We start from the raw sequence: 23,505 nt of genomic DNA on the forward strand, positions 1-23,505 counted from the left end.
CCACAACCGGATATGTCTGCGGTGCTCAGTGGTAACGCCAGGTTGTCTGACGCTGCAGATGGGATGGAGGAACTGGTGGGGCAGCAGGCTCCGGAGGTTCCCTTGTTACACTCCACGGAAGATTTTCAAACACTCTCATGTTGATACTCAAAGCTTTGCTTGGTGCCCTGACACCGTGCAGGCATATCCACACTTTACATTGGTTAGGAATAGTTTGTAGAGAGTGAATCGTGACACTCAGACTGGAAAAGAAATGACCCAGTTGCTCGGACCAAAAAGCCACCGGGAAGCTGGTTTCCAGCTTGAGCTGCTGTTTGGCAGTTCATCCTGGACCGTAGAGCAAAACTCCACACACTAGGCCAGCTATCACATGAGAATTTGTTTGAGGCCCAAGAGTGTCAACAGTGCTTGTACAACAGAGGAACTAGATTAAGGCAATTTGCACCAGGAGATAAAGTGCTTGTATTGCTCCCGTCATCCAGCTCCAAATTACTTGCCAAGTGGCAAGGACCCTTCGTGGTCACACGGCGAGTGGGCAATGTTGATGAAGAGGTGATGTGTTCTGACAGGGGAGGGCAACACAGATTCACCACCTTAAGGCCCCCACACACCGCCCAGACGTCCAACTGCCTTATCCGACCTCTCAGACCACTCTGTTGCCTCTCGTCTGACCCGTTCGGCAGAAAAGTTGCATTGAAACACACCGCTTCGACGTGCTGCCGACTGCACAGTAGCATGTACGTTTTGTGCGAGATGCAATAAGCAGGTGGCGCTTGTGTTGTGAGTTGTAAATGAGGCTTAAACATGCGACTCTCTTTAGTTTCGTTCAAAACGAAACTAAATTATTTCAGATAAAAACAGCTGCATACTAAACATGCAGCGAGGCATTACCAAACGAACACAGATTAATTTGTCCTGAACGGACATAACAACTTGTCTCGTGCCAGTACTGCAAAGCATGAAAACGGAGAATGATGGAACGGACTGCACAGAAAAACAAAGCACACACAGTATTCCGCCCCTCCTACACACCGTGCTGATTCGCTAGCACACCGCCAATCAGAACGGCCATTCAGTTGGCACACAACCAATCAGAGAATCCCATGGCTCAGACGTCCGACAGCCCTCCTCCTCAGACTTTGCATGCTGAATCGAAGCCGACAACGTCCGCGCGGCTCCGAAAACTTCCAACGCAGCTGAACACACCAAACATATTTGTTCCCGACCTCGTCCGAGTCTCCCCAAACGCTTCAGATGTCCAGCGGTTGGGCCGGTGTGTTCCAGCCTGAAGTCGGGCAGTGGAGGTATGTGGAGGTGAGCGTGGTCGAGGCATGGCTGCAGGAGAGCGAGAGGTGGAGAGGGCTCAGGAGAGCAGCGTCAGGGGAGTGATTGGCAGAGTCGGCACAGTTACTAATCACTCTCTCCCTATGCAGTAGCACACTGGACCTCAAATGGAGGACGTGTCTTAAATCGACTTGACTTTTCTCAGTTGGTCCAAAAGATTTCAAAGATCAAAAAAGTCACCAGGAGTCTTAAAGCCTGAGTGCAGTAGGACTTTATTAAAGTGTTGTATATTTGGTTCACACTTCACATCATCACACTACAGCAGCTTTGATCAGTAGATATACATTTTAGTTTAGCTGTTGCCCAGTAGTATGTTTCAGCAATTCTTTCACTCTTATTACCCTTCATTTCTAACTTTTATCATGATAACAGTTATTATCAGCTATCATTAGTCACTATTTACTAACTGTGGTTATTTTATACTGACCACTGTCTACTTACTATGGTATTTTACACTACAGAAGCCTTGGAGCTGCCTAGGAGAGAATCCAGGAAGCGAGACGCACGAGCCGCATTTGCAACATTGTCAATTATTGTGTATTGAGACACTTGAGCAATAAAAGGCTTAAATCGACCTCTGTGTGCTTTGTGCCTACCGAGAAGACTTACGATAGCCCAGAACAGGCTGCAGCTCCTTTCAACAAATGCTAACAAACTAAAAACCAATGTGCACACGCACACAAACACACACACACACACAAACACACACACACACACACACACACACACACACACACACACACACACACACACACAGGTTCTTACACGACATCAAAAAGCAGTCTGGTCACAAGTATATAACTCTGGTTTGGCTGGGCCAGCTTGGCTCCAGGGAGAAATTATTGCAACAGTTCAAAATCAAATCAGAGAGAGGAGAAAGAATGAGTAGGCAGGATTGAGAGTAAAAATGTGTTAAAATATTAAGTTGCTTTTGGTTTGTCAATTGAAAAGGTAATGTAGCCACAAATCTTAACAAGTAAATAAAAGTAAACTTAAACAACATTAATAATAAATCAACAAAACATAACCTACACCACAGAAAAACCCTCGTAATTATCCCACACATCCACTATAAATCCTCTTTAAATTAACAACATCCCTCACAGAGGCAAACTGCATCAGTCTACAAGCTTTGTACTTGAACTGTGCATGATTATACTTTTGTGCATACTTCAAATCAACACTTTAACATATGGTAAGTGATGCTGAAACACGAAAAGGCTGGACCAGGAGAGACACAGTTAAAAGCAGAGTGGTACTGAATGTTAAATGTGTTCACTCATGCCGGTAAGTTCATTTGGTGGCTGGTTCCACGTAAAGAGGCTTTGTCCTCGCTGCAACACCCCGGGTTCGACTTCCTGCCTGGGGCCCTTTGCTGCGTGTCACTCCCTTCTCTTTCACCCTGTTTTCTGTCATTTCTGCAGCTGTCCTACTAATAAACCCACACATGCTCCACAAATGTTAATATTAAGAGAATCCTCCGAAACCTGCTGCATTCTTTTTTGAAAATGATCTTTTAAAGACTTCAAGCATTTATTTTTGCCCCAGTTCATAGTTTACTTGATACTTGTTGTGGCAGCTCTCTGTCATCGTCACCTTCTGGCTTCACTACTGAAAATGTTCTGATGCAACACTGTTCATGAAACACTCTAATGCCCTTTTGGATTCTGTGGAAATGAGGGCAGGAGCTGAGTCAATACATGTTTGTAACCTGCTTATTCATCACACACATGATCACCTGTACAGGATACCTGACACAGCACAGTACTGATTTTTCAGATGAATGGGTTTCAATGAGATGTCTTATTCAAAGGTTTAACAACAACTTGATACATAAAATGAGACTCCAGCAGAGGGAAACTGGAGAAAAAATGGCTCTTAAAAATAAAATAGCTCTTTCCACCTCACGTCGCATCTGACAAATGCCAGTTCAGTCTGTTGGAACAAAATCAAAACAGTTGAAGCTCAGGCACAGAACTGGACCGGCAAAAATGGAAACCTCCCCAAACCCAGTTTGATGTCCTTATTGTTTGCCTGACTATACTAATGTCACCGTTAGCATGGAGCACACTGTTCACATCGTGACATTAGCAAACCACTTGCCCACATGATGCCATACATGCTGTCTGCTCCTCTGTCTCACTCCATCAAGACAACACTTCTACAAAGGACCACACACCTTTCAAAGGTGAGCATTTACCCTGTCGCATTGGTTCTAATGACAATCTGCATTCATGTAAAAATTCTGGAGTACGCAGCAGAGCTTCCCTGGAAGTTTTAGTTTTTGACAGTTTGTGTGGGCAACAAGTGGCAACATGTTGTAACTGCTGTCTTGTGATCTTGTTATCTGAAATTCTTTATGCTGAGAATTTGTTTCACAATCTCCATGTTCTTTTTTACTTCTGTGGAACTGAGGCGAAGGAAACAATAAAACCTGTTAACCATATTTAGAAAGTTCCTCCCCCTAAAAACCACCAACGCGCTTGTCAAGAGCACTTATAAAGGCTGAGTCTTCTCTTCCAAATTCAACAAGCTCACCTGACAGCTCACGACAAACAACTGAATCCTGTGGTAAGCTGAAGACGTCATTACATCTCTGTAAACTGCTTTCTTTAAAATACAGCAAAATGCATCTTTCTATCTCATTTTTTATGTGTGCATTTCATATCAAAGCTAAGCTGCTAGACTAGATGTATGTATGTATGTACTTCATCTTGTGGTGACCGATTCTTATGACGATCACTGTTTTGCTTTCCTCTTAGTGACTCTCTGCCTGTCCAGACTTCAGCTGCAACAATGTCGCAAATCGCTAACGTCAAGGATGTCAGTGCTGGCAGTAACGCAGGCAAAATTGGTGCCGACAATACGTATGATGTACAAGGTAAATGAAGTTGTGATTATATTTATCTGTCAGGTTAACTTGACAGTTTCATTAAATCTCTCTGACTACACTTACAGGTGGTGCTGGAAAAAATGCTTCTCTGGGTAACGTCACTGACGTCACAGTCTGTGGAGCAAATGATGGCAAAATCGGAGCAGAAAACCAGTATGACATCAAAGGTGAGTGATTCCTCATGGTGCTGGGTCGGTATGAGCCCTTTATTTCAGATTCATTACTAATATTTAGACGAGAGCATCTTCATGCCAACAATCTGAGTTTCTGTGGTTAACATTTTACTCCTTTTCTAAATCCTGATATTTCATCAGGGGGACTGGGAGATTGTTCCAGTATTGGAAACGTTTCTGGGGTCAGTGTTGGTCAAAACTCAGGATCCATTGGTGCCGGCAACAAGATAAACATCAGTTAAGGTAAGAAGATTTACTTGTCATGTTAGACACATTTTTTTTTTTTTTTGTGCATCGTCGTGAAATGGTATCGTCTGATTTCTCTCATCAATCTTTGTATTTGACTCTCTTTGTCTTTCTCCCTGTTAGGAAATCTGCCCCCAACAGATGGACAACTCTGGAGAATAGTTGTAGTAGTAGCATTTGTTGTTGTATCAGTAGCAGTAGTAGGAATATGTTTTCGCACATGTTTAACTCATCATTTCAAATTGGCAAAAAATGACTCTTTCATGAGCTGAATGTAAAAAAGTTTCAATAAAAATAAAGTCCATCAACTCTATCATGCCATCTTGGCTCAATGTCTTTTTTCTTTTCTTTCTTTTGCTGTATTCTAAAGGATATTCAGTACAAGTACCAAATAAAATACTTTATTTTTTGTCAAGAAATCAACAGAGCAAGGCCATGAGCCTTATAATAGCTTGTTATGAGTCTATTTGCTCTGCACTGAGAGTTAGCTTTTCTGTACGTCTCTCTCCGCTCTCTCGTTCTCTAGTGTAAGTAACTCCTCATCTGTATACTCCAGTTGAGCCCTTTATTTCAGATTCATTACTAATATTTAGACGAGAGCATCTTTGTGCCAACAATCTGAGTTTCTGTGGTTAACATTTTACTAATTTTCTCAATCCTGATATTTCATCAGGGGGACTGGGAGATTGTTCCAGTATTGGAAACGTTTCTGGGGTCAGTGTTGGTCAAAACTCAGGATCCATTGGTGCCGGCAACAAGATCAACATCAGCTGAGGTAACACATTTTAAGATTGTGTGTTTTTTTTTTTTCTTGTGAATGCATTGGTGTAAAATGATACTGTCTGATTTCTCTCATCAATCTTTGTATTTGATTCTCTTTGTCTTTCTCCCTTTTAGGAAATTTGCCCCCCAACAGATGGACAACTCTGGAGAATAGTTGTAGTAGCAGTAGTAGAATTTGTTGTTGTATCAGTAGTAGTAAGAACATGTTTTAGCAAATATTTAACTCTTCATTTCAAATTGGCAAAAATGACTCTTTCATGAGCTGAATGTAAAATAAGTATCAATAAAAATAAATTTCATCTACTCTATCATACTGTCTTGGCTCAATGTTTTGTTTTGTTTTTTTAATTCATGACTGATATTGCTGTATTCTGAACGATATTTAGTACCAAAAAGTACCAAATACAATACTTTTTATTTTTGTCAAGAAAACGGCAGTTTGGTTTTCAAAAATAAATTATTCCAGAACTAAACTTAAAATGACTCACTATAATTTGATCACATGCTGGTAATCTTCAGCTTATTTAGCAATTTCCACATTAAAGTGTAAAAATAAATGTGCTGAGTTGCGAAATAATACAGCTCTCACTATTTTTAATCAATAAACACCAGCATGTTTTTCAAGAGCTTGTTTTCTTTAATTTGATATTTTTGGACTCCACTTTTGGGGATGCAGGCTAAAATTAATGTATGTGACTTAGTTAAATTTTGCATTTATAAGATCTTCTGCATTTTCAAGGATACAACACATAGTGACAGACGGCTCTAGCTGTGAGGCTGGAGGTCAAAGAACAAACCTTGAGGATCTATGATATATAAAAAAGAGCAATATATTATATTTTCTGGCTGTTTCTGAAGGACTCGGTTACTTCATTTGTCACTTTACAACTGCCTGTAAACATTCAGCTTAAGTTCTTTTGGGCTGCATATGGGACAAACAGTTGAAAAAAAAAACTACATACACACACACACACACACACACACACACACACACACACACACACACACACACACACAAGGTTTACTTCAGCTGCCACTGACTGCTGAGATAAATGACAGATAGTCAAATGTCACAAATGTTGCCTTCAGTCCAGAGCTGAACAGAGCAAGTTAAGTCAGCCGGGAGCATCCTGGCGAACTCCATGGAGACATAATCTCAACACTGTGCTTCATACACACACCACTTGCTTGTTTTTTTATTTGTTGCTTGAGTTTGTCTTAGTGATTTAGTTTCATAGTTTATCTGCTGTAGTTGTGTTGATTGAAGTATTATTGATTTGATCAATTTGCTAACATGAATGAATTCGATTATATGGTACAGAGCAGTTTTCTATGATCATGTTGTGCATTTGTTTTGTGGTAATTACTGGTCGTGATGATCAGTGCTCGGATTCATTTCCTATACTATTCTTTTAATTCTAAATATTTTACAAATATTTACATTTAATGTGAACCCTTCTTTTGGTGTGGTCATTGGTCCCTGGTGCCCTAAGTTTTTGATTATTTCATCATTTCTATAGATTCAAATGTAATAATTGCTATCAATAATTATTCATTTCTAATAACCACACCTGCCCGACCATTAATCCCAACATATGTATGTAAATAATACATACATATGTTGGAATATATATGTATATACTGATCAGGCATAACATTATGAGTGAAGTGAATATATTATCATGGCACCTGTGAGTGGGATATACTGTATTAGGCAGCAAGTGAACATGTTGTCTTCAAACTTTGATGTGTAAGAAGCAGTAAAAATGAGAAAGCATAATGATTTAAGTGAGTTTGATAAGGTCCAACTGGGTCACAACTGGGTCAGAGCATCTCCAGAACTGCAGCTCTCGTGGGGTGTTCCCAGTCTGCAGTGGTCATTATCTATTGAAAGCACCAACAATGGGCACGTGAGCATCAGAGCTGGACCACATGGCAATGGAACAATGTGGTCTGTTCTGATGAATCACATTTTCTTTTACATTGCATGGAAGGCAGGGTGCGTGTACGCTGCTTACCTGGGGAATACATGTCACCAGGATACACTATGGAGGAGTCTATATAACGCTGCAACCGTGGAGATCGTCCTTGTAGTTGGTGGATGTTACAGAGAGGGTCAAAGTAGCTGTTGCTGTTATTGTTTTGTTCACTAGTTTTCTAACATGATGTGAAAAGTTAACCTCTGTCACCTTCATTGGTCTATTTTATGATTTGTGAAATCTGCTGCGTGGAGGCAGGGTGCTTTGTACAAACTCTTTCTACATATCTTTACCAATCATTACATTGTCAGGAACTGATCGCTGATGCATGGATTTACTTAGAGTCTTCATACATAATGAGTTGAGTGCTTATCAAAGTCTGAATATGTATGTATAACATTAAGTTCTTTAGCTCTCATTGTTACTACTTCCACGATGAACTTCCTGGACTCAAACTTGAACTTACTTACTTATTGATTCTGGGATAGGACAGGTTGCCATTCGTTGTGCCATTCACAGCACTGTGTTGTTTTCAGGTTGATGGAAAACTACACATACAACAGTGACACACTCCAGCTGGAAGGGTTAAATGTCTCAGAGGATTTTACATACCCCTTGTTTCTTTTTCTCTTCTTCTCCTACTTGTTCATAATTGTTGCAAATTTAAGCATTGCTGTTCTGGTTTTCATTGACAAAAACCTTCACCAGCCGATGTATCTCCTGTTTTTCAACCTCTCAGTTAATGACATACTAGGAAACTCTATTCTGCCCCGTTTGCTTGTAAACATGTTGCTGCCTCCATCTGAGCGCCTCATCAGTTATCATGAATGTGTAGTTCAAGCTTTCACTGTGCATGTGTGCAGTACCTGCTCTCACACTGTGCTCATGATTATGGCCTTTGACAGATATGTGGCCATCTGCAATCCTCTTCGCTATGCTGTCATAATGACCAACAAAATGCTGATCAAGCTGACAGTTTCTGCCTGGGGAGTGGCCTTTGTTCTGGTCGGGATTCTTCTCGGTCTGACCATACGGCTGAACCGATGCAGGACGATGATAAAAAGTTCATACTGTAACAATGCATCTTTGTTTAAACTCTCCTGTGAGAATGTGTTCATTAATAATATCTACGGCCTCACGTTCACTGTCGTCCTGTTCACCTCTTCTATAGGCACCATGGTTCTTACGTACACAAAGATTACAGTCGTCTGTCTGACCAGTAAGAACAAGTCTTTGAACAGTAAAGCTTTGAAGACCTGCAGCACTCATCTGGCTGTGTATCTGATCATGTTGCTCAGTGGATTTTCCATAATTATTCTGCATCGCTTCCCTCAGTACTCAGACTACAGAAAATTTGCTACTATATTGTATCACATCATCCCCAGCAGCCTTAACCCCATTATTTATGGCATGCAGTCCAAAGAGATACGGAGGTTTTTATCCAAGTCCAAGAAGGTTTTGCCATCCCTGTAAAGACATCTTCCAAGTGTTTTGTTTGTTTTGTTGCAGGGACCTTATTTTCCTCTGAAAACAGCTTTTTAGTCACTTTATGAAAAAAAATATATTTCTGAGTGTGCATTTTTACCTCATTATTATTGTAAATATTAAAATACTGAGGTTGAATGTCTTCTCCAAAACTACATAGTGCTCAATCAAAACAAAGTTATGGACATACATTCAAGTCAGGCACAAGGATGGCACTGAACCGTATGTTACAGCAAACTTATCAAGGAGTCAATGTTTTTAATTGCACAGTTGAGAACAGGAAACCTTCCTCTGGCTCTGAATTTGGTAGAGTTAAAATATTCAAGAGGAGGACAGGTTGAGTGAATTATATGAATTCAAAGAACTTGAGATGAATCACATTTTCTTCTGCATGTGTCCTGTCCTGTGTCCTTAATATAATCAATGCTTATAAGTTAGCTACCTTTTTCCTCTGTGTGTGATAAACAAATGCATGACTGCAGAGTAAACTTGTTTGATGAATAATATGTATACATACATATAAATCATCTATCTATTACTTTTTACTTTTCTGTTTCAATCACACATTTAGCAAACTATTTCAACTAATCAGGCCAGAAACCAGGTCTGAATGACTGTTTTTCATTTAACCAGAAAGAGCTGTCAAATCACCAGCAGACTCCTTAAAAAAGAGGCATTAAATTTATTTTCAACTTGTTTCTCCCCTGATATACTGTATTCAGATATACTGTGATATACTGTGAAATCAGCCAGAGTTCTGTCTGTCTCTGGAGGGATTACTTCAATGCATTTGACAAACTCTAAGAACAACAACATAGCACAAAAAGTAAGGAAATTTGTGTTTCGAAGATTATTCCTCTGTTGTGACAATGCAATAAATCTTTCACCATTGGAAAGCCTGATTATTTCCCTTTTAAATTGTGCCACATTGGTAAGGATGACTGAAGTCTAAAGAAACTAGACATATTGACAATTTAACAAGTGATTAATTCAACCAAACACATAGTAAATTGAGTAGTTAAATTACAAAAAATGACCAAAAAAGTAGTTGAATTACTTGACACAGCACAAAATATGATTGTAGTTTAACTACCAGCAAGTTACAGCAAATTGTAGTTAAACTATGTAGTTCAACTACATGTACTTTAAGTCTCCACAACAGTATATATAAATATATATATGTTTACACACATACATATATATGTATGTACATGTATGTACGTACACACACACACACACACATACACTCACACCTAAAAATCTTAACTACTAGGTTATGATGGTTCGTAAATACTACAGGTCTATTCTTATGGTTTTTCAGGGCCGATGCCAATTATTAAAGATCAAGGAGAGTGAAGACTGACATTTGGGATGATATTCATCTTTGAAAAGGAAAGTCTTTACATAAAAACTTTGAACTACCAGTGATGAAATATACTAGAATTTAAATACTGTTCTTAAGCACAGCATTCAGGTACCTCCATTTGGTTCCGTAATTCAGTAATTCCTTTTACTTTCTCTTGACGAAACTGATTTGATACATTTAGTGTGATTAGTTATCAAACTGAAAGTAACACATTTTTAAATTACTGTATTTTTTTATCAGCTGTCTGAAAAAAAAATATCAGATACCGATAATTAGAAAAATGCTGACTATTGTGCCAATATCAGCCAAGCTATAGTAATAACATGAATGAAACACATAGTGTATTGACACGCTTACATCATTACTATTGTAACAACGAGGGGAAAACTAATGTGGGTCTAAATGTATCAAGTCCAACTGAAGCTGGGAGGATGGAGCAAAGGCTCAGACAAAGGCTGAGACCCCCTGGAAGCTGGCAGAAGCAGCGTAGGCTGGAAACCACTGGAAGCCGGCGAAAGTGGCGTAGGCTGGAACCCCCTGGAAGCTGGACCACCGCCTGTGGAAGAGCCCTGGATGCCAGTAGGTCCATCAGCAGAGAATCACTGGAAGTTGGTGGCCTGTTAGCCAATGGAGGATCACTGGGAGCAGGCAGCCTGGGAACCAGTGGAGAAGCACCCAGAGCCAACGGCCTGGGAGCTGAAGGAGGATCACTGGGAGCCGGCGGCCTGGAAACCGACGGAGGAGTGCTGGGAGCTGTCTGCCTGGGAACCGACAGAGGATCACTGGCAGCTGTCGGCTTGGTAGCCGACGGAGGACCACTGGAACATGTCAACCTGGGAGCCAACGGCTGACCAGTGGTCCTGAGAGGTGTCAGCTGGGGAGCCTATGGAGGAACACTGGCAGCAGTTGGCCTGGAAGCAGACATGGAACCACTGGAGGGTGTCGGACAGCAAGCCAATGGAGGTTCACTGGAAGCAGTCAGCATGAGAGCTGATTAAAGGATCACTGGAAGCAGTTGGATGTGCTCAGGAGCTACCAGGCGGCTAGCTGACTGGCTATTCCCAGCCCCCAGGTCTGGTGAGAGGCTAATGGACAGGTAGTTGCCAGCAATAAGGTAGCCAATGCCATGCACTTCATCCACCCACTCCTTCAGGTGCTTAGCCCCTGAGAAAAGTATCGCGACATTCGGATCTTCCCTCAGCAGGGTCCAATCAACCAGACGAGAAATAACACTGGCAGACAGAGGGAGACAAACATGCAAAAAGGGGAATACAGAGGGAAGAACACAGTGGACACTGAAAGGACACAAAAGGGCATGGAAATCAAAACATGGACAAAACAAGATGGGGTCAATGTATATTTTACTTTCTTCCATCACTGGGTTTTTGATATATAAGCAAGAATGGTGTCCTTTGAATTGGAGTAACCCCATTGACACCCATTGAAAATCAATCTGAATTGACCCCCTCGCTGTCTGTAGTGATTTAGCAATTCCTCAACAACTTAAGCTTAGAAAAGTTTTGACTGGACAAAAAAAAGAGAAGCTGTAGTGGAAGGGAACAGGGTGACACAAACACAACCTGAAGACTATATAATGCTGGAACAGAGGAGATTTCATCCTACATTGGAGTTGGTGGAAACTGTTACTATGAATGTGTCTTCACTAGTTTTCCAACACATTTTGAAATGTTAACCTCTAACCTGCTAGATGGAGGCACGGTGCCTTAACATTAACTTCTTTAGCTCTCATTGTAACTACTTCCATATTGAACTTCCTGAATTCAAACTTGAATTTACTTACTTATTGATTCTGGGATACACAATGATATCTATAACTGGAGGAGCTGCATGTTTGTGTTGTGGTTATTGTTATTTCACGTGATTTTGTTACACAGATTGCATATTTTTGTGACATTCACAGCACTGCTGTTCTTTCAGGTTGATGGAAAACTACACATACAACAGTGACACACTCCAGCTGGAAGGGTTAAACGTCTCAGAGGATTTTAAATACCCCTTGTTTCTTTTTCTCTTCTTCTCCTACTTGTTCATAATTGTTGTAAATTTAAGCATTGCTGTTCTGGTTTTCATTGACAAAAACCTTCACCAGCCGATGTATCTCCTGTTTTGCAACCTCTCAGTTAATGACATACTAGGAAACTCTATTATGCCCCGTTTGCTTGTAAACATGTTGTCGCTTCCATCTGAGCGCCTCATCAGTTATTATGAATGTGTAGTTCAAGCTTTCACCATAAGCATGTGCAGTACCTGCTCTCACACTGTGCTCATGATTATGGCCTTTGACAGATATGTGGCCATCTGCAATCCTCTTCGCTATGCTGTCATAATGACCAACAAAATGCTGATAAAGCTGACAGTTTCTGCCTGGGGAGTGGCCTTTGTTCTGGTCGGGATTCTTCTCGGTCTGACCATACGGCTGAACCGATGTAGGACAGTAATAAGAGGTTTATACTGTAACAATGCATCTTTGTTTAAACTCTCCTGTGAGAATGTGTTCATTAATAATATCTACGGCCTCACGTTCACTGTCATCCTGTTCACCTCTTCTATAGGCACCATGGTTCTCACTTACACAAAGATTACAGCCGTCTGTCTGACCAGTAAGAACAAGTCTTTGAACAGTAAAGCTCTAAAGACCTGCAGCACTCATCTGGCTGTGTATCTGATTATGTTGCTCAGTGGATTTTCCATAATTATTCTGCATCGCTTCCCTCAGTACTCAGACTACAGAAAATTTGCTTCTATATTGTATCACATCATCCCCAGCAGCCTTAACCCCATTATTTATGGCATGCAGTCCAAAGAGATACGGAGGTTTTTATCCAAGTCCAAGAAGGTTTTGCCATCCCTGTAAAGACATCTTCCAAGTGTTTTGTTTGTTTTGTTGCAGGGACCTTATTTTCCTCTGAAAACACTTTTTAGTCACTTAATGAAAAAAAAAATATTTCTGAGTGTTTTTTTTACCTCATTATTATTGTAAATATTAAAATACTGAGGTTGAATGTCTTCTCCAAAACTACATAGTGCTCAATCAAAACAAAGTTATGGACATACATTCAAGTCAGGCACACGGATGGCACTGAACCGTATGTTACAGCAAACTTATCAAGGAGTCAATGTTTTTAATTGCACAGTTGAGAACAAGAAACCTTCCTCTGGCTCTGAATTTGGTAGAGTTAAAATATTTAAGAGGAGGACAGGTTGAGTGAATTATATGAATTCAAAGAACTTCAGATGAATCACATTTTCTTCTGTATGTGTTCTGTCCTGTGTCCTTAATATACTTAATACTTATGTAGCTACCTTGCTCTTCTGTGTGTTGATAAACAAATGCATGAATGCAGAGTAAACTTGTCTGATGAACAATGGAGATATATATATATATGTATATATATATATATATATATATATATATATATATATATATATTTAACTAGAAAGAGCTGCTAAATCACAGCAGACTCTTTAAAAAAGAGGCATTAATTATATTTTCAGCTTGCTTAATATACTGTACTCACATCAAATACATTGAAATAAGGGTTTATAATGATCAATTAAGGCCATGATTGTTGGAACAGTGAAGATGAAAGAAGTGTTGTCTGGTTTCAATGAAGTGTGTTATACAATAAGAAAATTACTGTTTCTGCAAATGAAGTCTGGCTGATTTGGTGAGGCTGTTTACAAACTCTTAAAACAACAACATAGCACAAAAAGTAAGGAAATTTGTGTTTCAAAGATTATTCCTCTGTTGTAACGATATAATAAATCTTACACTGATGGAAAGTCTGTTTATTTCCCTTTTAAAATGTACCACATTTGTAAGGAACATGTATTTGTGGGATAAGCAGCACAGCTGGGCATGTGGGTCGTGCCGCTGAAAACTTGGCCAAATCTTCTTTGCAAAACAGCTTATTCTGCTATTGACTCTTGCTTTGTGTTGTTTGGTGGATGACTGAAGTCTAAGCAAACTAGACATATTGACAGTTTCACAAGAGATTAATTCAACCAACAGTGACCTCAGTAGCATGTGATGCCGCAACAGCCTGTCATGTTCTCCTCATGCTGGTCACCAGCCTGGTCACAGACTGCTCCGGGATGGCATCTCATTCGTCAACCAGCATTTATCGTATGTCAACCAACGTGGTTGTGTTGGTCACCCTGGAAAGAACAGCACACCCAAGCTGATCCCACAAGTGTTCAATGAGGTTGGGGTCAGGACTGCTGGAAGGCCATTCCATCCTCTCCACTCCCAAATTCTGCAGGTTGTCTCTTAGAAACCCCACTCTCTGGAGACGAGTTTGTCATCTTGGAGGTTAGAGTTCAGTCCCAGACTGTGGAGTTATGGGATGGCCACTGGTTACAGAATCTCATCTCGATATCTCTCTGCATTGAGATTGCCTCCAATGATAACAATCCTTGTTTTCCAGTGAGGGAGATGCCACCTCACACCATCACACTGCCTGCTCTAAAAGATGTTTCTCGATCGGTGCATCAATCAGCATAGCTTTCTCTGAGTCTCCTCCATACTTTGACCCTATGATCGAACTGCCATAGGCAAAATCTGGAATCATCGCTGAACATAACCTTCCTGTACATGTTCAGGTTCCAGTACACGTGTTTCAAACACCAGAAAAAATCTGGCGTAAGTTTAATACATGGTCTAACAAACCATGACACCGAGTAAGACCCCCCCACACACACACACAAATAGGGTCTCAGCACATAGATTGAGGCATCAAACCTCCGCTACCTTACAAGGATTGCTATTGTAAAGTGAACACAACTCACCACTCTCCTGCTGCAGCTTCCTATTGTGGGCAAGTCCCTGCGAGTCGATTAGCGCGTGTGGTTAGAAACACTCAATTCTGTTCTTTTCTCTGTCCGCTCTCAATAGTAACTGTCATAAAGGTAGGTAAGACACATATGAACTTTGATTGCATTTCCATGGAGTAATAATCATACATTTTCATCCTTGAGCTGCGGAACTCTACTGCACTCGGTAAGCGACTAGCAGGGCTTTCCAACAACAGGAGGCTGTTGCAGGAGAATGGTGATTTGTGTTCACTTTACAATAGCAATCGGGCTAAGCCAGCAGAGGTTTGATGCCTTGAACTATGTGCTGGTTTATGAGCAAGAATGGTGTCTTTTAAATTGGAATAAATCTTAACACCTATTGAAAATCAATCTGAATTTACTCCCTCATGGCGTGTAGTGATTTTGAAATTCCTCAACAACTTAAGTTTGGAAAAGTTTTGACTGGACAAAAACAAGAGAAATTGTGGAGGAAGGGAGGGGACAGGGCAACACAATCACAACCTGGAGTCTATATAATGCTGCAACAGGGGAGATCTTCATTGGAGTTGATGGATGTTACAAAGCTGTTACTATTAATGTGTCTTTGCGAGTTTTCTGACACGATGTCAAATGTTAATCTCTATCACCTTCATTATTCTATTTTATGATTTGTGAAATCTGCTGCGTGGAGGCGGGGTGCTTTGGTAAAGACATGTAGAAAGATTTTGTACAATCGTCAAATTGTCAGGAACTTATGACTGAGGCATGGATTTACTTAGAATTTTCATACATAATGTTTTAAGTGCTTATCAAAGTCTGAATATGTTTGTATAACATTAACTTCTTTAGCTCTCACTTATTGACTCTGGGATACACAGTGATAACTATAACTGGGAGAGCTGCATGGTCTTGTCGTGGTTATCGTGACTTAAAAGTGATTTTTGTTACACAGATTGCATATTTTTGTGACATTCACAGCACTGCTGTTCTTTCAGGTTGATGGAAAACTACACATACAACAGTGACACACTCCAGCTGGAAGGTGTCATGACTCTTGTTTCTGTTTGTTCTTGTATCTGGGTTTTGGTTTTGGGTTTTGATATCTTGTCTTGTGTTGTGTTTTTTCCATGTCTTGTGTGTCATGTGTCTGATTTTCCATGCCCTCATGTGTCCTTTAAGTTTCTCCTATGTTCTCCCCTCTAGCTCCCTCTGTCTGTTGTCTTGTTCCCTCCTGGTCGCTTCCTCTGTGCTCCTCCCCCTCATTATCACACCTGGCTTCCTTCCTCCTCTCTCCTCACCTGTGCCTCGTCATGTCATTAGTGTCTGTGTATTTAGTCTCTGTGTTTCCCCTCACTCTTTGTCTGATCATTGTATTCTGTTTGTTGCCTTCTGTTTGCCCTTGTTCCATGCTCCTGTCCCATGCTCATGTTCCATGTTCCTGTTCCTGTCCCGTTTGGTATGCCTTGATTTTGAGTTTTTTTGATTTTGAGTTTTTCATGTTTAAGTTGAACTTTGATTTTTCTTTGTACTTTGTCTTGCTGTTAAGTTGCTACTTTGCCTGGTTGTTTCAGTTGTTACTTTGCTTTTTGTCCTGTTTTGTCTGCCTTGGCTTTTTCTTGTTTTCGGCTTTTGCTTTATTAAAGCTCGCTTTTTGTTCCACTTTATCTTTGACTCCGTGTGTAACTGCATTTGGGTCCAACTTCCCCTTCCATAGTTTTTCCCTTTTTACCCCAACCTGACAGAATGACCAGACCAAATAAAAAGGGCCCAGCAGATTACAGCCTACAGCTTTGTAGGCAGGGAGACAAACTGCTGGAGATTTTGAGTGGTGAGGCACACACCGAGGATAAGCTAAGAGCCATATCGAGTTTTGATAAAGAACTGATTATTAGGCCTTGGTTAAAAAAAATCCCATGTGTTGCACTTTTTAAATCAGAGCTGGATAACCTCAGAAAGGCCTTGGTGGCCACAGCCACAGCCAAGCTATCAGCCCAGGCTGCAGCCACAGCCACAGCCACAGCCGAGCTCCCAGCCCAGGCCTCAGCCGCAGCGGCAGCCACAGCCACAGCCACAGCCACAACCGAACCCCCAGCCCAGGCCACAGTCCCAGCCGTAGCCACAGCCGAGCTCCCAGCCCAGGCCACAGCCTCAGCCACAGCCGAGCTCTCAGCCCAGGCCTCAGCCTCAGCTACAGCCGAGCTCCCAGTCCAGGCCTCAGTCTCAACCCCGTCGACACCTGCCAGTGGCCCCCAGTCGGCGGTCCGGTCGACACCTGCCAGTGGCCCCCAGTCGGTGGTCCGGTCGACACCTGCCAGTGGCCCCCAGTCGGCGGTCCAGATGAGGCCTGTACCTGCAGTACCTGTACCTGGCTGTTTGTTGCCTTCTGTTTGTTGCCTTCTGTTTGCGCTTGTTCCATGCTCCTGTCCCATGCTCATGTTCCATGCTCCTGTCCCATGCTCATGTTCCATGTTCCTGTTCCATGTTCCTGTTCCTGTCCCGTTTGGTATGTCTTGGTTTTGAGTCTTTTTGATTTTGAGTTTTTCATGTTTAAGTTGAACTTTGATTTTTCTTTGTACTTTGTCTTGCTGTTAAGTTGCTACTTTGCCTGGTTGTTTCAGTTGTTACTTTGCTTTTTGTCCTGTTTTGTCTGCCTTGGCTTTTTCTTGTTTTCGGCTTTTGCTTTATTAAAGCTCGCTTTTTGTTCCACTTTATCTTTGACTCCGTGTGTAACTGCATTTGGGTCCAGCTTCCCCTTCCATAGTTTTTCCCTTTTTACCCCAACCTGACAGAAGGGTTAAATGTCTCAGAGGATTTTACATACCCCTTGTTTCTCTTTCTCTTCTTCTCCTACTTGTTCATAATTGTTGCAAATTTAAGCATTGCTGTTCTGGTTTTCATTCATTCTGGTTCATTCTGGTTTTCATTTGCCTTCGTTACCAGCCTCCAGGGGGTTCCAGCCCGCGCCTTCGCCTTCGCCTTCGCCTTCGCCTTCGTCTACGTCGCCAGCCTCCAGGGGGTTCCAGCCCGCGCCTTCGCCGCCAGCCTCCTCTTCTTTGCAAAACAGCTTATTCTGCTATTGACTCTTGCTTTGTGTTGTTTGGTGGATTGGATGACTGAAGTCTTAATTTCACAAGAGATTAATTCAACCAACAGTGACCTCAGTAGCATGTGATGCCGCAACAGCCTGTCATGTTCTCCTCATGCTGGTCACCAGCCTGGTCACAGACTGCTGCAGGATGGCATGTCATTCTTCAACCATTTATTGCATGTCAACCAACGTGGTTGTGTTGGTCACCCTGGCACGAACAGCAAACCCAAGCTGATCACACAAGTGTTCAGTGAGGTTGAGATCAAGACTGCTGGCAGGACATTCCATCCTCTCCACTCCCAAATTCTGCAGGTAGTCGGTTTGTGTGTGTTTTGGTCATTCGATTTTCCTTTCACAAAAGGGTATTTAATAAACCAAAAAATAGTAGTTACTTGATTTTCATTTTGATATACAAAAATTGAAATACACAGCGTTTTTTTTTCTTCATGATCAAAAGGGGATGAGTGAAATTTAAAAAATGATTCGATTTTCTATATCATATCACAAAAAATAAAATCACTAGAATACAGAAACGGAAAAGAGGCTTGTTTTTTATATTCTGAGACCGGATGTTGTTATTTACAGGACAGTGCTGTGTAGAAGAAACTGTAGGCTAGTAGGATACGTGGGTGTTTGAACCTACATTTGAAATAAAAATGTCTTACATTAAAGTGGTTGATGAGCCCATGATGAATAATAAATACTTAATATCAAGTATCTTTACTGCACCAGTGTGGAGAAATGCCAAAATAAAAGTCCCATATTTATGCCTCCAGATTGCAAATTTTACCATATTTGAGGTGATGTAAAAACACATTGCTCAATATTTCCTGGCTACTGATGGTATATTTGACTTTTACACATGTAAGACTACAACTGTACTTGCTATCAAGCATTTTAACTGGACCAATGTGGAGACATTCAAATGACATTAAATGTCCCATCTTTCTACCTTGAGATTGCATATTTGACGGTATTTGAGCTATTGTAAAAACACTATGCTCAATAATTCCTGGCTATGGATGATATTTTTGACTTCTATACATATAAGACTACACGCATACTTAATATCAAGCATTTTTACTGCACCAGTGTGGAGAAATTAAACCATAAATGTTCCATATTTGAATCTCCATGTGGCATATTTTCATATATTTGAGCCACTGTAAAGACACTTTGCTTGATAATTCCTGGCTACGGATGGTATATTTGACTTCTACACATCTAACTGTGCATTCAGATCAAAAGCACACATAGAGTGAATTATGCCTTCTCTCCCCTGACCACTCCACCTATGTTGCTTATGTCGCTTTTGTCACTCTGTTCGTTCTTGCCTCTAAATTTAAGGGGCCCGCAAACCACTTGCGTTAAACACCACCATGGTCCCATAAGGTGCCAAAAGGTGGCTCTCTGTAAGGTTTCAACTAGTTCATTGCAAGCCCAGCAGCCAACTAACTATAAGTTGACCATCCTCTGGGTCTCAGCATAGGGAATTCCTGATAAATAAATGTTTTAATGTTGACTGACAGTGTTGGGGGGGTTTACTTTTCTATGGCGTAACATGAATATATTTATCTTAGAATAAATAATTATATTTATTTTATATGGATTCAAAGAAATAAGTTAACAGCAAAATGAAAACATATTTATTTTTCAGATTGATAAAATGTGTCTGTAAAATAAAGTACTTCAGTACATGTGTTTAGTGGAGACGTGTTGCTATTACATTTATTATGTGACAGTAAGACTTGATTTGTTGTGTGGTGTCCCCTCGTGTTTGTAAATGAACCCTGAAACGATGGCGTCAAAACTGACTACAGAGTTGAGTCAACAACCAGTCTGACACAGCAAGATTTCTTACTTCTGCAGTGGTGGTTACTCTGTTTAACATTACATTAATGTAAATGTTTGAGTTGATATCCTGTTCTCTCTTTTTATAGGCAGTAACTCAATGTATATTTTACTTTCTTCCATCACTGGGTTTTTGGTATATGAGCAAGAATGCTGTCCTTTAAATTGGAATAAATCTTAACACCCATTAAAAATCAATCTGAATTTAACCCCTTATGGTGTGTAGTGATTTTGCAATTCCTCAACAACTTAAGCTTGGAAAAGTTTTGACTGGACAAAAACAAGCCACAAGGGAGGTATAAGGGGAGTGAACAGGGCAACACAAACACAACCTGGAGACTACATAATGCTGCAACAGTGGAGATCTTCCTTGTAGTTGGTGGATGTTACAGAAAGAGTCAAAGTAGCTGTTGCTGTTATTGTTTTGTTCACTAGTTTTCTAACATGATGTGAAAACTTAACCTCTATCACCTTCATTGGTCTATTTAATGATTTGTACAATCATCACATTGTCAGGAACTGATCGCTGATGCATGGATTTACTTAGAGTTGAGTGCTTATCAAAGTCTGAATATGTATGTATAACATTAACTTCTTTAGCTCTTATTGTTGCTACTTCCACAATGACTAACTAATTAACTTACTTACTTATTGATTCTGGGATACACAGTGATATTTATAACTGGAAGAGCCGCATGTTTGTGTTGTGGTTATCTTGACTTAACATGATTTTTGATACTAGGACTGCCGTTGGTTGTGCCATTCACAGCACTGCTGTTCTTTCAGGTTGATGGAAAACTACACATACAACAGTGACACACTCCAGCTGGAAGGGTTAAATGTCTCAGAGGATTTTACATACCCCTTGTTTCTCTTTCTCTTTTTCTCCTACTTGTTCATAATTGTTGCAAATTTAAGCATTGCTGTTCTGGTTTTCATTGACAAAAACCTTCACCAGCCGATGTATCTCCTGTTTTGCAACCTCTCAGTTAATGACATACTAGGAAACTCTTTTCTGCCCCGTTTGCTTGTAAGCATGTTGCAGCCTCCATCTGAGCGCCTCATCAGTTATTATGAATGTGTAGTTCAAGCTTTCACCATAAGCATGTGCAATACCTGCTCTCACACTGTGCTCATGATTATGGCCTTTGACAGATATGTGGCCATCTGCAATCCTCTTCGCTATGCTGTCATAATGACCAACAAAATGCTGATAAAGCTGACAGTTTCTGCCTGGGGAGTGGCCTTTGTTCTGGTCGGGATTCTTCTCGGTCTGACCATACGGCTGAACCGATGCAGGACGATGATAATAGGTTTATACTGTAACAATGCATCTTTATTCAAACTCTCCTGTGAGAATGTGTTCATTAATAATATCTACGGCCTCACGTTCACTGTCGTCCTGTTCACCTCTTCTATAGGCACCATGGTTCTCACTTACACAAAGATTACAGTCGTCTGTCTGACCAGGAAGAACAAGTCTTTGAACAGCAAAGCTTTGAAGACCTGCAGCACTCATCTGGCTGTGTATCTGATCATGTTGCTCAGTGGATTTTCCATAATTATTCTGCATCGCTTCCCTCAGTACTCAGACTACAGAAAATTTGCTACTATTTTGTATCACATCATCCCCAGCAGCCTTAACCCCATTATTTATGGCATGCAGTCCAAAGAGATACGGAGGTTTTTATCCAAGTCCAAGAAGGTTTTGCCATCCCTGTAAAGACATCTTCCAAGTGTTTTGTTTGTTTTGTTGCAGGGACCTTATTTTCCTCTGAAAACACTTTTTAGTCACTTAATGAAAAAAAAGAAAATATTTCTGAGTGTTTTTATACCTCATTATTATTGTAAATATTAAAATCCTGAGGTTGAATGTCTTCTCCAAAACTACATAGTGCTCAATCAAAACAAAGTTATGGACATACATTCAAGTCAGGCACACGGATGGCACTGAACCGTATGTTACAGCAAACTTATCAAGGAGTCAATGTTTTTAATTGCACAGTTGAGAACAAGAAACCTTCCTCTGGCTCTGAATTTGGTAGAGTTAAAATATTTAAGAGGAGGACAGGTTGAGTGAATTATATGAATTCAAAGAACTTCAGATGAATCACATTTTCTTCTGTATGTGTTCTGTCCTGTGTCCTTAATATACTTAATACTTATGTAGCTACCTTGCTCTTCTGTGTGTTGATAAACAAATGCATGAATGCAGAGTAAACTTGTCTGATGAACAATGGAGATATATATATATATGTATATATATATATATATATATATATATATATATATATATATATATATATATATATATATATATATATATTTAACTAGAAAGAGCTGCTAAATCACAGCAGACTCTTTAAAAAAGAGGCATTAATTATATTTTCAGCTTGCTTAATATACTGTACTCACATCAAATACATTGAAATAAGGGTTTATAATGATCAATTAAGGCCATGATTGTTGGAACAGTGAAGATGAAAGAAGTGTTGTCTGGTTTCAATGAAGTGTGTTATACAATAAGAAAATTACTGTTTCTGCAAATGAAGTCTGGCTGATTTGGTGAGGCTGTTTACAAACTCTTAAAACAACAACATAGCACAAAAAGTAAGGAAATTTGTGTTTCAAAGATTATTCCTCTGTTGTAACGATATAATAAATCTTACACTGATGGAAAGTCTGTTTATTTCCCTTTTAAAATGTACCACATTTGTAAGGAACATGTATTTGTGGGATAAGCAGCACAGCTGGGCATGTGGGTCGTGCCGCTGAAAACTTGGCCAAATCTTCTTTGCAAAACAGCTTATTCTGCTATTGACTCTTGCTTTGTGTTGTTTGGTGGATGACTGAAGTCTAAGCAAACTAGACATATTGACAGTTTCACAAGAGATTAATTCAACCAACAGTGACCTCAGTAGCATGTGATGCCGCAACAGCCTGTCATGTTCTCCTCATGCTGGTCACCAGCCTGGTCACAGACTGCTCCGGGATGGCATCTCATTCGTCAACCAGCATTTATCGTATGTCAACCAATGTGGTTGTGTTGGTCACCCTGGAAAGAACAGCACACCCAAGCTGATCCCACAAGTGTTCAATGAGGTTGGGGTCAGGACTGCTGGAAGGCCATTCCATCCTCTCCACTCCCAAATTCTGCAGGTTGTCTCTTAGAAACCCCACTCTCTGGAGACGAGTTTGTCATCTTGGAGGTTAGAGTTCAGTCCCAGACTGTGGAGTTATGGGATGGCCACTGGTTACAGAATCTCATCTCGATATCTCTCTGCATTGAGATTGCCTCCAATGATAACAATCCTTGTTTTCCAGTGAGGGAGATGCCACCTCACACCATCACACTGCCTGCTCTAAAAGATGTTTCTCGATCGGTGCATCAATCAGCATAGCTTTCTCTGAGTCTCCTCCATACTTTGACCCTATGATCGAACTGCCATAGGCAAAATCTGGAATCATCGCTGAACATAACC

The 23,505-nt window shown here is 40.5% G+C and overlaps 3 protein-coding genes and 2 long non-coding RNA genes across 5 annotated transcripts; all 5 read left to right on the forward strand.

Moving 5' to 3' along the window:
• The first annotated feature begins 3,773 nt into the window (after positions 1-3,773).
• Positions 3,774-4,971, forward strand: LOC119031528. The gene is made up of 5 exons (XR_005078628.1): positions 3,774-3,915; positions 4,107-4,225; positions 4,303-4,404; positions 4,552-4,653; positions 4,780-4,971. It is a non-coding gene; the product is annotated as an uncharacterized LOC119031528 (long non-coding RNA).
• A 2,984-nt stretch (positions 4,972-7,955) lies between these two features.
• Positions 7,956-8,891, forward strand: LOC119031632 (olfactory receptor 146-like). Its single transcript, XM_037120209.1, has one exon. It carries the CDS (start codon positions 7,959-7,961, stop codon positions 8,889-8,891), a length of 933 nt encoding a protein of 310 aa, XP_036976104.1. The 5' UTR covers positions 7,956-7,958.
• A 3,317-nt stretch (positions 8,892-12,208) lies between these two features.
• On the forward strand, positions 12,209-13,144 carry LOC119031633 (olfactory receptor 5AC1-like). Its single transcript, XM_037120210.1, has one exon. It carries the CDS (start codon positions 12,212-12,214, stop codon positions 13,142-13,144), a length of 933 nt encoding a protein of 310 aa, XP_036976105.1. The 5' UTR covers positions 12,209-12,211.
• Positions 13,145-16,496: 3,352 nt separating this feature from the next.
• On the forward strand, positions 16,497-18,497 carry LOC119030689. The gene is made up of 2 exons (XR_005078377.1): positions 16,497-16,540; positions 18,025-18,497. It is a non-coding gene; the product is annotated as an uncharacterized LOC119030689 (long non-coding RNA).
• A 2,313-nt stretch (positions 18,498-20,810) lies between these two features.
• Positions 20,811-21,746, forward strand: LOC119031635 (olfactory receptor 146-like). The gene has a single exon (XM_037120212.1). The coding sequence runs from the start codon at positions 20,814-20,816 to the stop codon at positions 21,744-21,746; it is 933 nt and encodes a 310-aa protein (XP_036976107.1). The 5' UTR covers positions 20,811-20,813.
• The last annotated feature ends 1,759 nt before the right edge of the window (positions 21,747-23,505 follow it).

The sequence above is a fragment of the Acanthopagrus latus genome, chromosome 13, assembly GCF_904848185.1.
Source record: "Acanthopagrus latus isolate v.2019 chromosome 13, fAcaLat1.1, whole genome shotgun sequence".
Classification (NCBI taxonomy): Eukaryota; Metazoa; Chordata; class Actinopteri; order Spariformes; family Sparidae; genus Acanthopagrus; species Acanthopagrus latus.